The sequence below is a fragment of the Danaus plexippus genome, assembly GCF_018135715.1.
Source record: "Danaus plexippus chromosome 22 unlocalized genomic scaffold, MEX_DaPlex mxdp_33, whole genome shotgun sequence".
Taxonomy (NCBI): domain Eukaryota; kingdom Metazoa; phylum Arthropoda; class Insecta; order Lepidoptera; family Nymphalidae; genus Danaus; species Danaus plexippus.
In genome coordinates, this window is record NW_026869856.1 from 538,222 (window position 1) to 551,458 (window position 13,237).

Here is a 13,237-nt window from a genome sequence, read left to right on the forward strand (position 1 = left end):
ATTACTTACAGGCTATAAAAAAATACATATTTTTATGTTATATGGAATATATAAAATGATTTGAATCAACAATAAAACTTGACACGAACTAAATAAGTCAGACAGACGGGAAATGAACGTTATATAATTGTAACAAATTTTACAATCAAAACATTTCAGGTTAGTGATGCGGAAATAGCGCCTAATTCTATTTCACTATAACAAAAACGACCTTATTGTAGTTAAATAGAGTTTCATTTTGAATGTCACTTGATATTAGGGGTGAGATGATGTCCCGAATCGCGGCCCACTTTCGCCAGCCATCCGTTCGAAATGGGAACGATTGGTTATTATTCTCTTACGCGATTTTCGACGATAGACAATAGGAAAAAAATATAACATCATAATGCTTATAAATCCAATATAAATTATACATAAAAATATATAACCTCATTGCAATCACTGAAAAGTATATTCTGCAAATATATTTTTTGATACTGGCAGAATATAAACAGTTCGTTTTTGAAAAAAAACAAAACAAAATTGCTACACGTATTTGGGACAGTTACTTAAAAGGGAAGTAAAATCCGAACGATCCATTAATCCGTTATCGTGAATGATTGATAGCGTTATATAGCGACGTTTTCAATTCATGTCGGCTGTATCAAACAATAACCTGATTGTTTGTTTGATTCGTCATTTAAGTTTTGGCGGGAGGATATTGAATTTTTTTATATATGCACAAAATACCAATCAAAATCGTTAGTAAAACCATGTATACATCATAATGATGGTTGTTACAGAGTATAAATATTATATATAATAAATGAAACCACAAATCATGTGTCACGAAATAATTATACATTTCCTAGTACTATTTCAAATTTGGACATGTGTAATATATGTCATTCTGTTTTGTGGAAAAGAGTTAATTAATTTGTGTGACACTTCAAACGAATGTAGCCTATAATAACACCAAAACAAAACTACTTTTTAAAAGAACAGTTCAATAAGAAATAGAACAGATATAAAATAAAGTGTAATTATAATTTAAAATATTGTTAGTTTGGACTTAAGCCGCGAGTACATTAAATAAGATATTGACACCTTATGTTATGTTACCTTTATTATTAGTAGGTACTAGATAGTACTTATAGATAAACAGCTACTTTGTTTGAGCTTTTAAATTAATTAATGAAATTATATTAGGCTTAATTTTCACATGTTATCCTGAACTACTATTATGCGTCATTAAACCAAATACATTATACAGTATATAGATAAAGTTTTTAATAATGCTTTGGTTCCAATATCATACAACTTTTACACAAAGAATATACTATATTTGTATGCTACAAACTTTAATATTTTGACATTATAATTAATAAAAAAATTGTTCACAAAAAATATATTTTTTTAAATTATCAACATTTCAAATTAATATTATGTCTGTATGCATTAGTTATAGAAGCAGACATTTCTAAAATGACATGACATATAATTCTATATTTGACATTGACAACCTTCAACAAACACAAATAATTTAGAAACAGTTTTCAAACCAGAAATAAATCTAACACAATGTGCCACGAAAAAAAAACACCATTTCATTTAAAAACTTAATAGCATACATTTAATAAATATAATCAGAATAATAAAAGGCCAATGCACTCGACTATTTAACTGGAGAATAACAAAACAACAATTAGCGATCGCCCTCCGGTTAACTGCTATAACAATATATTTAACTATTGCAATTGTAGGGTGATCATACTTTGAATGAATATATGGTTTATTTATTTATAAAAATTAAATTTGATAAAGTTTTATATAACAGTTACTCACATCTTTTAAAGAATAGTATTAGAATTATTTGGATTTTTTTTCTTATTTTTATATAAGAAACATCAAGATCATAATGTTACAATTATCTCGTGACGTCAAAACAAATTCCTATAAATTCGATTGCAGTCAATTTAACGCTTTAACTTTCGACGTATTAAATTGATAATTACTGTTATTTATTATTTTTATCTATTTTTATAACTTAATTTTTATCAACTAAATTAACTCGTTTATCTCACCGAGATCACAGATAATTATTATAAATATGACCATTATATTATTTTTTGAATAGGTTTTATATACAATAAATATATATTACATTCTCTTTCTATAACTCCACGATAGTAATCCCACAAACACCATAATCCATGGCAACATAACAGTCGCTATAGAATGAGGCTCACCTGGCGCGGGCCCTTATTCGGCCATTTTTAATCCGACCGTATTACGTTTGATACAAATATTTGCTTCGAATATTTCCGTTTGTATTATTGTATATTGAAAGAGTATTAAAATGAACATTCTGTAACAGTGAACACATAACAAATAAAAAATGCGTAACAATTTATTTAGTAGTATAAATATATTATATTATAAATAACAATGTACAAATAAGGACTTGACTATAAGACAACACATTTAAAAATGAACTAATCAAATATATTTTAATTATGGAAAGAATACATACAGTCAATCCTTAAATTATTCACTTAACATTATTTAATGTAAATTCGGAACAGACTAAAAAAATCCTTTCAGTTTTTCAAACGTCAAAACTGACAATTAATTTATTTACATGTATTAAAATTAATGCAGATCTTGTTACTTTGAACACGTGCTGACCTCAAACAATAATAATGCGTTACGAATTTCCCAAGATATCGAAAATAAATAAACCTTTCATTTCAAATGAGATTGTTTTTTTTAATTTGTTTTGAGATTTGGTTCTTTACAAGTGTTAAAAAGGAATATACGATTGTAACCAAAAAATACATAAAATCTTTTACAATAATAAAATGAAAAGAAATAATCGATTTCGAAATGAATATATGAATAATTGAATTAATGTATCGAGTGTAAAAAGCAACATCAAAGTTCAACGACCTTTTGTTGAGACAACATTTGTGATATATTATTAATTTTGAATTAGAATATATTGATTAATAATTTCATATCATACTCACTAAATACGAAACACGTATAAATAAAACTAATATTTTCGAATGTACCTACTACGCGTTTTTTATTATTTTGAAATACATAATCCCGACGTTTCGGTTACTTTGCAGCAACCGTGATCAGCAGACGAGATGAATTTTTTTTCAAACATGAGGAGTATGCAGTTCCAAATAATAACAAAATGCGTAGTAAATCTGAATATATTGGTTCATTAAAATGAGTGCTCGCGAATGTCTTGGATCTCATTATAGAAAATACGCACTAAAATACTTCAAACATACATACATTGAGATATATCAACAAACTTAACAAGCCTCCCGGCATTTCATCTTTAATACGTATTCATATTGACACAGGAATATTTACTTTTTACATTTATAGCTTAATCATAAAAGCAAAACATTAAAATAATATTGAAGCTATTTAAATTTAATCTATTTTTTTTTTATCTATAACATGCATAGTTTATTCAGCCAATATCATTTAATAATGTCTGCAATTTCCGAAACCATTTTAAATATTTTTATCAAATAAATCAAGCGTTGATTTTTTTAGGCCTATCGCTTATTAACTTCAGACGGTAAAACACAAAGAGATTTCGTGGCACTCAAAAAACATACCCGTGTCGAGTTACACTTGACATATGATATTTAAGTTAAGAGTTCAAGTTAAAGTTTACAATAACAGCTATCAAGTAACGTATAATTAGCTTTGTTAACTGTTTATTTTCGGTTAACTCGTGTTATTTTTGATAATACAGTGCTAAGTGGTCGCGTAAAATTACCTTTATGTATCAGGGGCGCTGGCGTGGTATTTTTGGTTTAAATTAAACCTTTTTTGGAAACCTCAATGGTCGGTAAATTACGTGAAGAGTTCACTGATCAGATATATATGCCAATAACCTGCTTAACGTTATGGGAGTATGAAATGATGTTTAAATTATCTCCATATATAACTTATAAATTCTCTTTGTACTTGGAAGCCATTTTCTTTGACGTTGGAAACAATGCATTGCTGCCTACTACAGGCCAGGCCTGATGACTTGGGGGTTACATTTGGCTCCCGCCAATAATGCTAGACTCCGCATGGCTTAAATTTAACCACTAAAACAACCAAATTTTACCCTCATCCCCCAAACGGAACATTATGTAATTGTTTTCACATTCGCCGCAAAGAAATTCTGCCTTCACTAATTTTATCTTTTCCACCTGTTTATTTTCTAAAAAACTGGCAACCGTCTCTTTTTAATAAACATTTGTAATGGGTAGACATGTTTAAACGTAACTTTATTAAAAAATAATATAAAGACAAACGAAATAATAAATTTTATAAAATAAATCACAATTTTAATGGATTCAGAAGACGCAATTATTCACAGGTAGCTCCAGCCATTTGCGTATAAAATTTATAACACTCCATTATTTAGTTTTAACCGACCGCAATGATCGATTCCCTGTACCAGTTACAATATAACTGTGAAGGGATTATAACTTCTATCGCAATGCAGTAAGTCAGATTATTCTGTGTTATAATATCTTGAATATGCTACACAGGATAACTGTACGACGCATTAACAATATGGGACAGCGTTTTATTTGTTCATGCAATTTTTGCTCTTGAAGCATTAAAATAAAAGATATTATGGCGTGCATTAAAATCTATTTTGGATGGTGTTTGTGGGACTGTTTGATGCAATTCGAGATAACTGAATATATCTCGAGATCCTTGCATTTCCTTACAAGTACAGTGAAGTGAAAAAGTCGTTCGCAATTTTATATTACGTCATCAGAATTCAGTGCTACACGATCCACAGCTATATTATTTTATACGATTGAATGTAATGTGTTAAATACAGTGATATAATTATTTGTCTATATATATTACGATCGCGACTGTACATGAAACATTCATAACAGCGATCTTTCCGCCTCTCAAAACAGCTTACATCTCAATCCAATGTTAGTTGTTACAATATGTATTTACTGCGAGCCGAGAGGATGGAGGAGCCCTCACATAAATTAGAAGTCAAATAATAACTGATTGCAAAACAGAATAATTAAAATATAATATAATATTTTCAATACATTAAACGGCAATTTCTTTTTATTTTATTATACAGACAATTTCGATATAAAACCTAATGTTCATTGTATCCTTATGAAAAAGAATGGTGGTTTAGTACTGGAAGTTTTTAAATTTAATGAAACTTATATGTATAGCGAAAATTTTTAAGCGTACCACAAGTTTCTAACGTCACACTACATACGGAGCGTAAGCGGTTTTTCATTAATTATTATTCATTAACTAACGTGAAACGCTCCGTACATCCAAAGGAAACTAGCTCAGTATACTGGACGTGTTATGCACTTGCAATACCACTGAAAACGCAAGCGCAGTGAATAAAAAAATGTATAATAACATATCAATATACATGTGTATTCCATTTCCACCTGCAAGAGCTGTCCTCATTCATCAGTATTAAAGATTAACATCCAGGCCTCCACATTGTACTCCATACAGAAAACAAAAGAATTAAGAAGTATACATTTTGAACATCAATATATAATTGATTTGTTTCTGCTGACGGTCCCTGCTTAGCAATACTCTTTAGATGACACGCCCAGCTGTTTTAATCTAGACAATAATTTATCTTACAGATATTGTAACATGAGATATCTGTAAACTCGTTTTCATCCTGGCCCTACAAGAGTTTATTAGACGTAATAATATATGAGAATGCTTTTTAAATTAATATACTAAAAAAAAACATTAAAATTATGAGTTCTTTGTATGTTTATTCAAATATATATATATAAAAGCGCTCATTATAGAAAAATATACCAAACAGTTTCATTTGAACAATTCGAGTTAATAATTTCGACGGAGCATGAAAAACTTACAAATGCTCTTTTTCTCTGCCAACTTCAAAACTTGTCTCCAAAATATAAAAAACAGTAAAACAAGTAGAATTAAAAAAAACGTATATTGTTGTCGTGAAATATCTTTTAATTAACTCTCGTGTTACCAAACTTAGCCCCAAGTCAATATGTTTTATGATTGACTCAAAAAAATATTCATGGTTAAGTTCTTTGTCCTAAATAATACATCTCTCCCCCTTACTCCTCGCTGGAGGAAGAGGTCGAGGAAGTGGTAATAGATTCAGTCGCGTTATACGACCAGGCTTCAACTTCGAATTTGTACAAGCTTGAGAACGTTATTAATGGCACTCGAACCTGAAAACATGGAGCATCAATATAATGCACATTACTATATATTGGAAAAAAAAGTTCTGCGATGTATCTGAGCGTCTGTTAGCTAAAAACATCAAAAACTACTGCACTGATCACCAAAAGCTAATTCTGCTCGGACTAACTTATTATATTTTAGATCCTGTAAAAAGTTTGCGAAAAGCTAGGGCTGGTAGCAACCAGTGGCGTAACTACACTGTTCGAGGCCCGTGGCAAAATTCATCGGATGCCCCCCCCCCCCTTCCGGTTATAAAAAAGGTGAACGTTTAATAATAGTATTTTTTATTTTATAATACTTATTTATACACTTTTATTTGGTAGACTTTAATCACTGGAAGAGGCCTTTACCTTTAGTTCTTACAGAATAACCACAATATCCAATAATTTTAGTATATAATACACACACACACACATATATATGTATTTAAAAACTATTACTACTAATAAAATTATTAATATTAATACAAATAACGACTTTTGTAAACAAATATTTTTCTCTCAGAAATAAAAGGAATTTACATATGAACAGTCATCCCCTCTTTTTACCCATTCTCCCCTATTTTTTGCAATAAAAAGTCGTCTATGTTGTGCCTTTAGGGTTTATTCAATCTCTGTACCAAATTTCATCAAAATCGTTTAGGCGTGAAAGCGAAACAGACAGACAGTGTTACTTTCGCAAAGATCTGATGAAGAAGAATAAAAGGCTTGGAAAAACCATAAACAACCTTTGTGACGTGTTGGCAATTGATAGCTACACGTGTATGATGTTAAATAACTTTATAAGAATTCAAAGTTTGAAAGTATATATTGTAGAAATATGAGAGGGTAGAAGAGAATCAATGTAGGAATATGAGAGGGTAGGAGAGACTCAAACGACATATAAGCAGTTGTCAGAGGACATCAGGGCTCTTTTTCGTTCGTAACGCACGTTGGTGTGATAGTTTAGTCGTGAGTAGATTTTAGAAGTGTGTTTAAATCTTTCGATTGTGTTATATTCGGATTTCATTTAACGATTAGTTTAAATCAAGATAGTTGAAAGTTATTCATTTAGAATTGTTTTTATTTTTGTGTAAATTTAATAAATTAGCGGTGGAATTGTATCGAATGTTATTTTTTAAAAAGTCAATTCTTACCTTGTTTCTAAGAATATATATATTAGTATATATATATATATATATATAATACTTTTTGAACGAGGTTGAGGTAGTGGAGAAAAAAAATTACACTGAAATAAATTGGTATTTTTACTAAAAATAATATGCTTGGAGTATGTCACTCCGGGGCGATCTTTTATAACAATGTAACCGAGAATTGAAATAGGTAAATCCAGTAAGTACGGATAAATAAATGTTCCTAGTGATACAAAATTAATTTAGTATCAGGCATATTCCATAATACAGTCATAATGTAACAAACTGTGAGAAGCGGCCTATAAAAAAAATAGGTTATATTCTTTTTAGACAATCCGATATTACAGGCTTATTGAAAATCTTACTTTAACTTCAGGCGTGTCCAGCTGCCAAACTTTGGGCGCTCCAAATTGATAAGGCATGCCAACTTTGACGCAAATCACCATAGTATCGTGAGCGCTATCTATCTGATGAATGGAAATTTACATCTGTTACTATCCATATACAGCTACTTTAAATATAAGCAATCGTTCTATATAATTGTTTGTAGCACCAATGAACTCACCTCCAAGTAATAAGTAAGATAAGTTTGCGTGGTCGGTTTAACCTGGAACACTTCGTGATAAAACCTGAAGATGTCCGTAGCGGAGTCCCCGCGGTCGTAGCATCGCAGCCCCCCCATCCACCAGTGACCGACCCAGCCGTGACCGATCACGTCGTAGAGGGAAGCGCGCGGCATTATGTAGCCTGGGAAATATAATGTATTGACTTGTATCGCCTGTTACTAAAAGGGACTTTTGAGGGTAGATAAAAGTTTAGGTAGTGTCTCTACAAAAGCTCATTTACAGTAACGTTGAAGGAAAAAGTCATAAACGTCGATAAAGTCATAAAAGTCATGGTTGGAAATTTCTTTATTTTCATATTACTATGCGTTATTTTATTATTTTAAAACTACCTACTCCCGACGTTTCGTTTCTTTCATTTTCCGTATGCTGGAAAAGTGCTTTTCGCATACCGCTCGGGCAACAGTAATTATGTTGAACTCCTAGTTATAAAGCGCCCAGTCTAGCCACTAAACAACCAGCGAAGTGTCTCCTCGTCACACAGGATGGGGAGGCTGTAGTAACGCTTTTGCCCAGCCCGCGCTCTCCCACTACGACGTTTCGGTTACTTTGCATCAACCGTGATCACGGGCAGACGGGAGAAAACATATTCTATACGAATGATCAAAAAGCAGGGATCATTGGATATACAGGATGTAACTTCTTACCGAATGGATCATCTTTAGCGAAAGCGCCAACAGCTCGGCCGGTGATCGCGGCTGTGATCCAAGGCACGTACGGATACAGCAGAGTATGGCGAGGAGGGGACGGAGGACGACGAGTGCGGAGTGGGTCCGGACAAGGAGACCCACCTGGAACACAGACTTTAACGTTCAGTCAATCCTGCAACACCTGGAAGGCTACCTTGGGGTCCAAATGAACATTCGTCATTGCAGACAATTGACATCAGTATAATATGCTCCAAATGTAATATAGGACGAAAAAAAAATATAATAATGAAATTTCATCCCACACGTTCATATTTCAACAAATCTAACAAACAGGTTGTTTTAATATTTTAGCCTCTAGGGAACGTTAACATATATGTATAATCAATTTTGTAGTCTTAATTAGTTTAAGTTCTGGAACATGATTTCTGGTGTCTAGAGTACGGTCACAAACCATGAAGAGACAGAAAGAACGAAAAGACAGTAGGACAGATTTTGGTTTAGTGGTTTGTATTTAAATTTCCAATTGATTACACTGAACGTCGAATATTTGACTTGCCTTGAGATAAAGACACAATAGACCAATGCCCGGTGTGCTCGTGAACCATCATCGGTGAGCCGGAATAGAAGCCGCAACCCGTCGTGCACGCGATGCGGTCTTTGCCTACACTGGACACGTTCTGAAAAACGTTTTTGACCAAACATAGTCAGAGAGATAGTCAAAGAGGTCATAATTCCTTCTACGTCAAATTAATGATAGACGAAATCTATTTGTCTAATCATTTACAATCGGACTGATCTTTGCAAGTTGTATGTATGTGTTTTTTAACTTACAGTCATTGTGGGACTGTCGTACAAGAAACAGAGTTCTCTTGGCAGTAGACTCACTCTTGATATTTCTTTCTCTTCGTCCAAGAAGTCTCTAGGAACATCTGAAAACAATAAATAAACACTAATTCAATTTCTATTGACAAATACACATAGATGTCTGCTCCAAAGTTAGTCAAATAACACGAAATAAAAGAAGACCAGTTAATAGGTTCCTATAAATTCTAAATCTAAAAGATTTTACTGGTTCCTAATCAAATGAAAAATTTTTAACGATCACATCACAAAGACAATAATGCATTAATATTTCATAAGTTTGTAAAAGTATTTTTATTTACTGATTTTCAGTATTTGGTTTACATGACAATGAAAAAGAAGGAATCCTGACGACTGTTTATACCAGATTAAAGCACAATTTGTTAGTGTTCCTAAATATGGCCTTTCATTTGAGAGAAAAAATCGATTAACTCCTTCAATGAAATCGATTTTATTTTGATAAATTTATCAATACATACATATGTACAACAGATTTCGTCTAATGAGTGAATGCTCAATTTATTTCATTGGGTACTCACCACTAACGAAGTCTATATGATACAATCTCTCAGTTGTCTGCTTCCCATTTTTGCCGACAACGAAGTTTTTGAACGGCAAACATACTGGTACCATGTATTCTAAAAACAAAGACTTCTTCTACAAAAAAAGAACTACTTAGCATCTTATTAGTAAAAAGAGGATTTTTGAATTAATCCAAAATATTTTATACTGGAATAATAAAATTATGACATCAAATTAACGGAACATTCCTCGGTTACACATAAATTTTGTTTCTTAACTCGTCCACTATCAACATTTTTTGCTTATTTTTCATTGCTAAGGTCAAACAAATCGTAGCAGAACACAATTCATGTGAATCAGCTACGTCAATACGATAATGCAATATCGACTATACATATATCTCTATAATACTTTAAATCATTTTACGTGACTTCTTTAATTAGCGTGACGTACTCCTTACGTAACGCTAAGTCACGTCATTTGCTTATACTCTTAGAACTCACTGATGTTGATATTATTTAAGGATTTGTCGGGAGAAAACCTCGAGCGACATTTATAACATAAGAACATTGCTTTGGTTGCTACTAAAATCATCATATTAATTTATTATTTTTAATTTTTTTTATATTTTCTTGTAAATTATATATTCATATAAAAACTTCTGAATCTCATTTTTTATTCTTTATAGTTTTTTGAGACGAAACCTCTTAGCATTCAATGGATACACCGCGCGGGTGCCGGGTCCATCGTGTTGCAGGGAGAGGAGCTTCAACAGTGCCTGGGACTTGCGACTCAGGTGTACGTTTAAGGATCCTATCTAACGCGCGTTAAACGCTCACCTCCACCGTCCAAGCTCCTCACTCTACTTAACCAAATTTGAAACGAACTTTTTTATAAATAACATAACTCGAAAGCTTTTCAAATTACAACTTAAACTAACAAAAGTATAAAATAAATTATTTATTTGCCTCCAACTCACTGGACTTTATCGGTGTTATCAACTTCAAAAGCGCTATGCTGCTCTTCACACCGAAGTGCTTGTACTCAGGATGCAGCAGCACATCAGCTATAGGCATGAGCAGCACAGCCGGATCACAGACCAAGCCTGACGCCAGATCCTCGATGGTCAGCTTACATTCAACCTCATCACGCTCATAGTCCCCAAAAACTACGTTCCCTCTGAAATAATAATTAAGAAAAATTTTATTTATAATATTATTATCAACTTCTAATATTTTTTATTAAAGTAAGTAATTCTTATTTACTTATGAATTCTAAAAAAAATTATTACGATTGCTTAAGTTATATGTTATAAAAAATATATATAAGTATTGTTCTAAGCGTCCCAAAAATAGATAGTTACGAAAATAATATTCGTATAATTCTATTTAATTACAATTATTCTTAATTATCTCATGAGATTTAGAATTAATTGTTTGGTAGTTAATATAACACAATAACAGTTAATTATGTGGAGATAGCTATATATCCCGAGTTAAGATTAAAATAGAGTCGTTCAGAGCAATATTTACAATGCATAACCATCTGGTACGTGAGCTGCATCTACTGCATTGGACAGCACGAACTGACGGCTTATCATGACTACGCGCGGAACTCGGAAGTAATGAGGGGTACCGTTTTTCACTGAAAAAGCAATTAACATAAGAATAAACATTCATAGTAAATAATGTGTATAATACTATACATTGTATATAATAAAATAATAGGAGGCAGGAGCTTGGACGTTGGAAGTGAGCGTTTAACGCGTTGGATAAGGGCCTACACTTGGGTCGCAAGTCCCAGGCACTGTTGAAGCTGCTCTCCCTGCAATGGACCTGGCACCCGCACGGTGAATCCATTGAATGATAAGAAGTTTCGTCTTAAATGTATACGAGTATATGATAATGTTCAAAGTATTTTCAAAGAGATGGTTCAATCTCTTCACTCTCAGTCTCTAAAATTTTATCAATCAATATACTTATATACGAGCTCTCTATTGATTAAAATTGATTCACGTTCACAATAAATAAATTTTATTTTATACTTAATTTTTAGTATAATTGTAATAAATACAAATATTTGGAAGCTGTCATTGTGAAGTGTTACCGTGGATGTACTGCATAGCTCCCAGCCAGGTGAACTGAAGATCCACGAGGGGCCCCTCGTCTGGATCATACGTGGGCTCATCGTGACAGTCGAAGAATTGGCACTTAATACCTGACACTATATGAATGTAAATTAGGATTTATTTAGAATTAGACGAAAATTTATTCTGAATAAAACTAATACATTAACTTACAAAGCAATACAACGCAATTTTATTCTACCAACTAACAAATAGATGACAAATAACAAGATCGATAGACAGACGTTGTCGTATCGTCTGCCCGTGATCACGGTTGCTGCAAAGTAACCGAAACGTCGGTAGTATGTAGTTCAAAATAATAAAATTAGTTTTATTTACATGAATACAATCGAACGTATTAGTCTTAGATATTATTAATTGATTTTGAACTGGGAATTAATTAAGCAAATGAGCAAGAATAATATATTTAAATTTAATCTGTATTGAGATATTACCTCGAATAGATTGTCAATAAACCTTTCTGGTATTGGAAATATATATATTAGTAATTTCTCCTACCGTTAAATTCAAATCCATCTCAAAATAAACTCAATGAAGTATTCAAAGATATTGTTCACGTCTTATCCTAGATTTTAACATATGTTTATGATAATGTTACAAATAATTTAAAAATTCAAAAACAATGACATTATAATTTCGTTTTCAAGATATTAATATGACAACAATGTTTCCCAAACACGTAAATAAACTACAAACTAATTAGGCACGTTAGTAATTATCTCACCGCACAAGATCAACACGAAGTACAGCATCTGTGTATACAGCTATTAGAATGAAAAATGTCTTGCTCGAATACTCTTATTACTTCTTGTTTGTCACATCGGTATGTTAGGTTTGATACACACTGGACGGTTGTTTAGACATGAAATACCTTACATACGCTGTTGTTGAAATAAAATTAAAGTTAACAATGAAACTTAATAGACGTCTATTGTGTGTGAGACCTTAATGACGAAGTTAAAACCTTATGGTATAATCAGTAAATAAAAAAATATATTTTAATATAATATTTTATATACGTTTTATAAATAAGACGTTTTTTATCTTATATATA

The 13,237-nt window shown here is 31.9% G+C and overlaps 1 protein-coding gene across 1 annotated transcript; it reads right to left on the reverse strand.

Moving 5' to 3' along the window:
• Positions 1–5,905: 5,905 nt before the first annotated feature.
• Positions 5,906–13,019, reverse strand: LOC116773586 (prostasin-like). Its single transcript, XM_061528850.1, has 11 exons — positions 12,908–13,019; positions 12,144–12,260; positions 11,570–11,681; positions 11,017–11,216; positions 10,055–10,153; positions 9,486–9,583; positions 9,211–9,331; positions 8,652–8,795; positions 7,947–8,128; positions 7,747–7,848; positions 5,906–6,236 (listed from the first exon to the last, which is right to left on the reverse strand). The coding sequence occupies exons 1-11, from the start codon at positions 12,933–12,935 to the stop codon at positions 6,120–6,122; spliced, it is 1,320 nt and encodes a 439-aa protein (XP_061384834.1). The 5' UTR covers positions 12,936–13,019; the 3' UTR covers positions 5,906–6,119.
• Between the last annotated feature and the right edge of the window lie 218 nt (positions 13,020–13,237).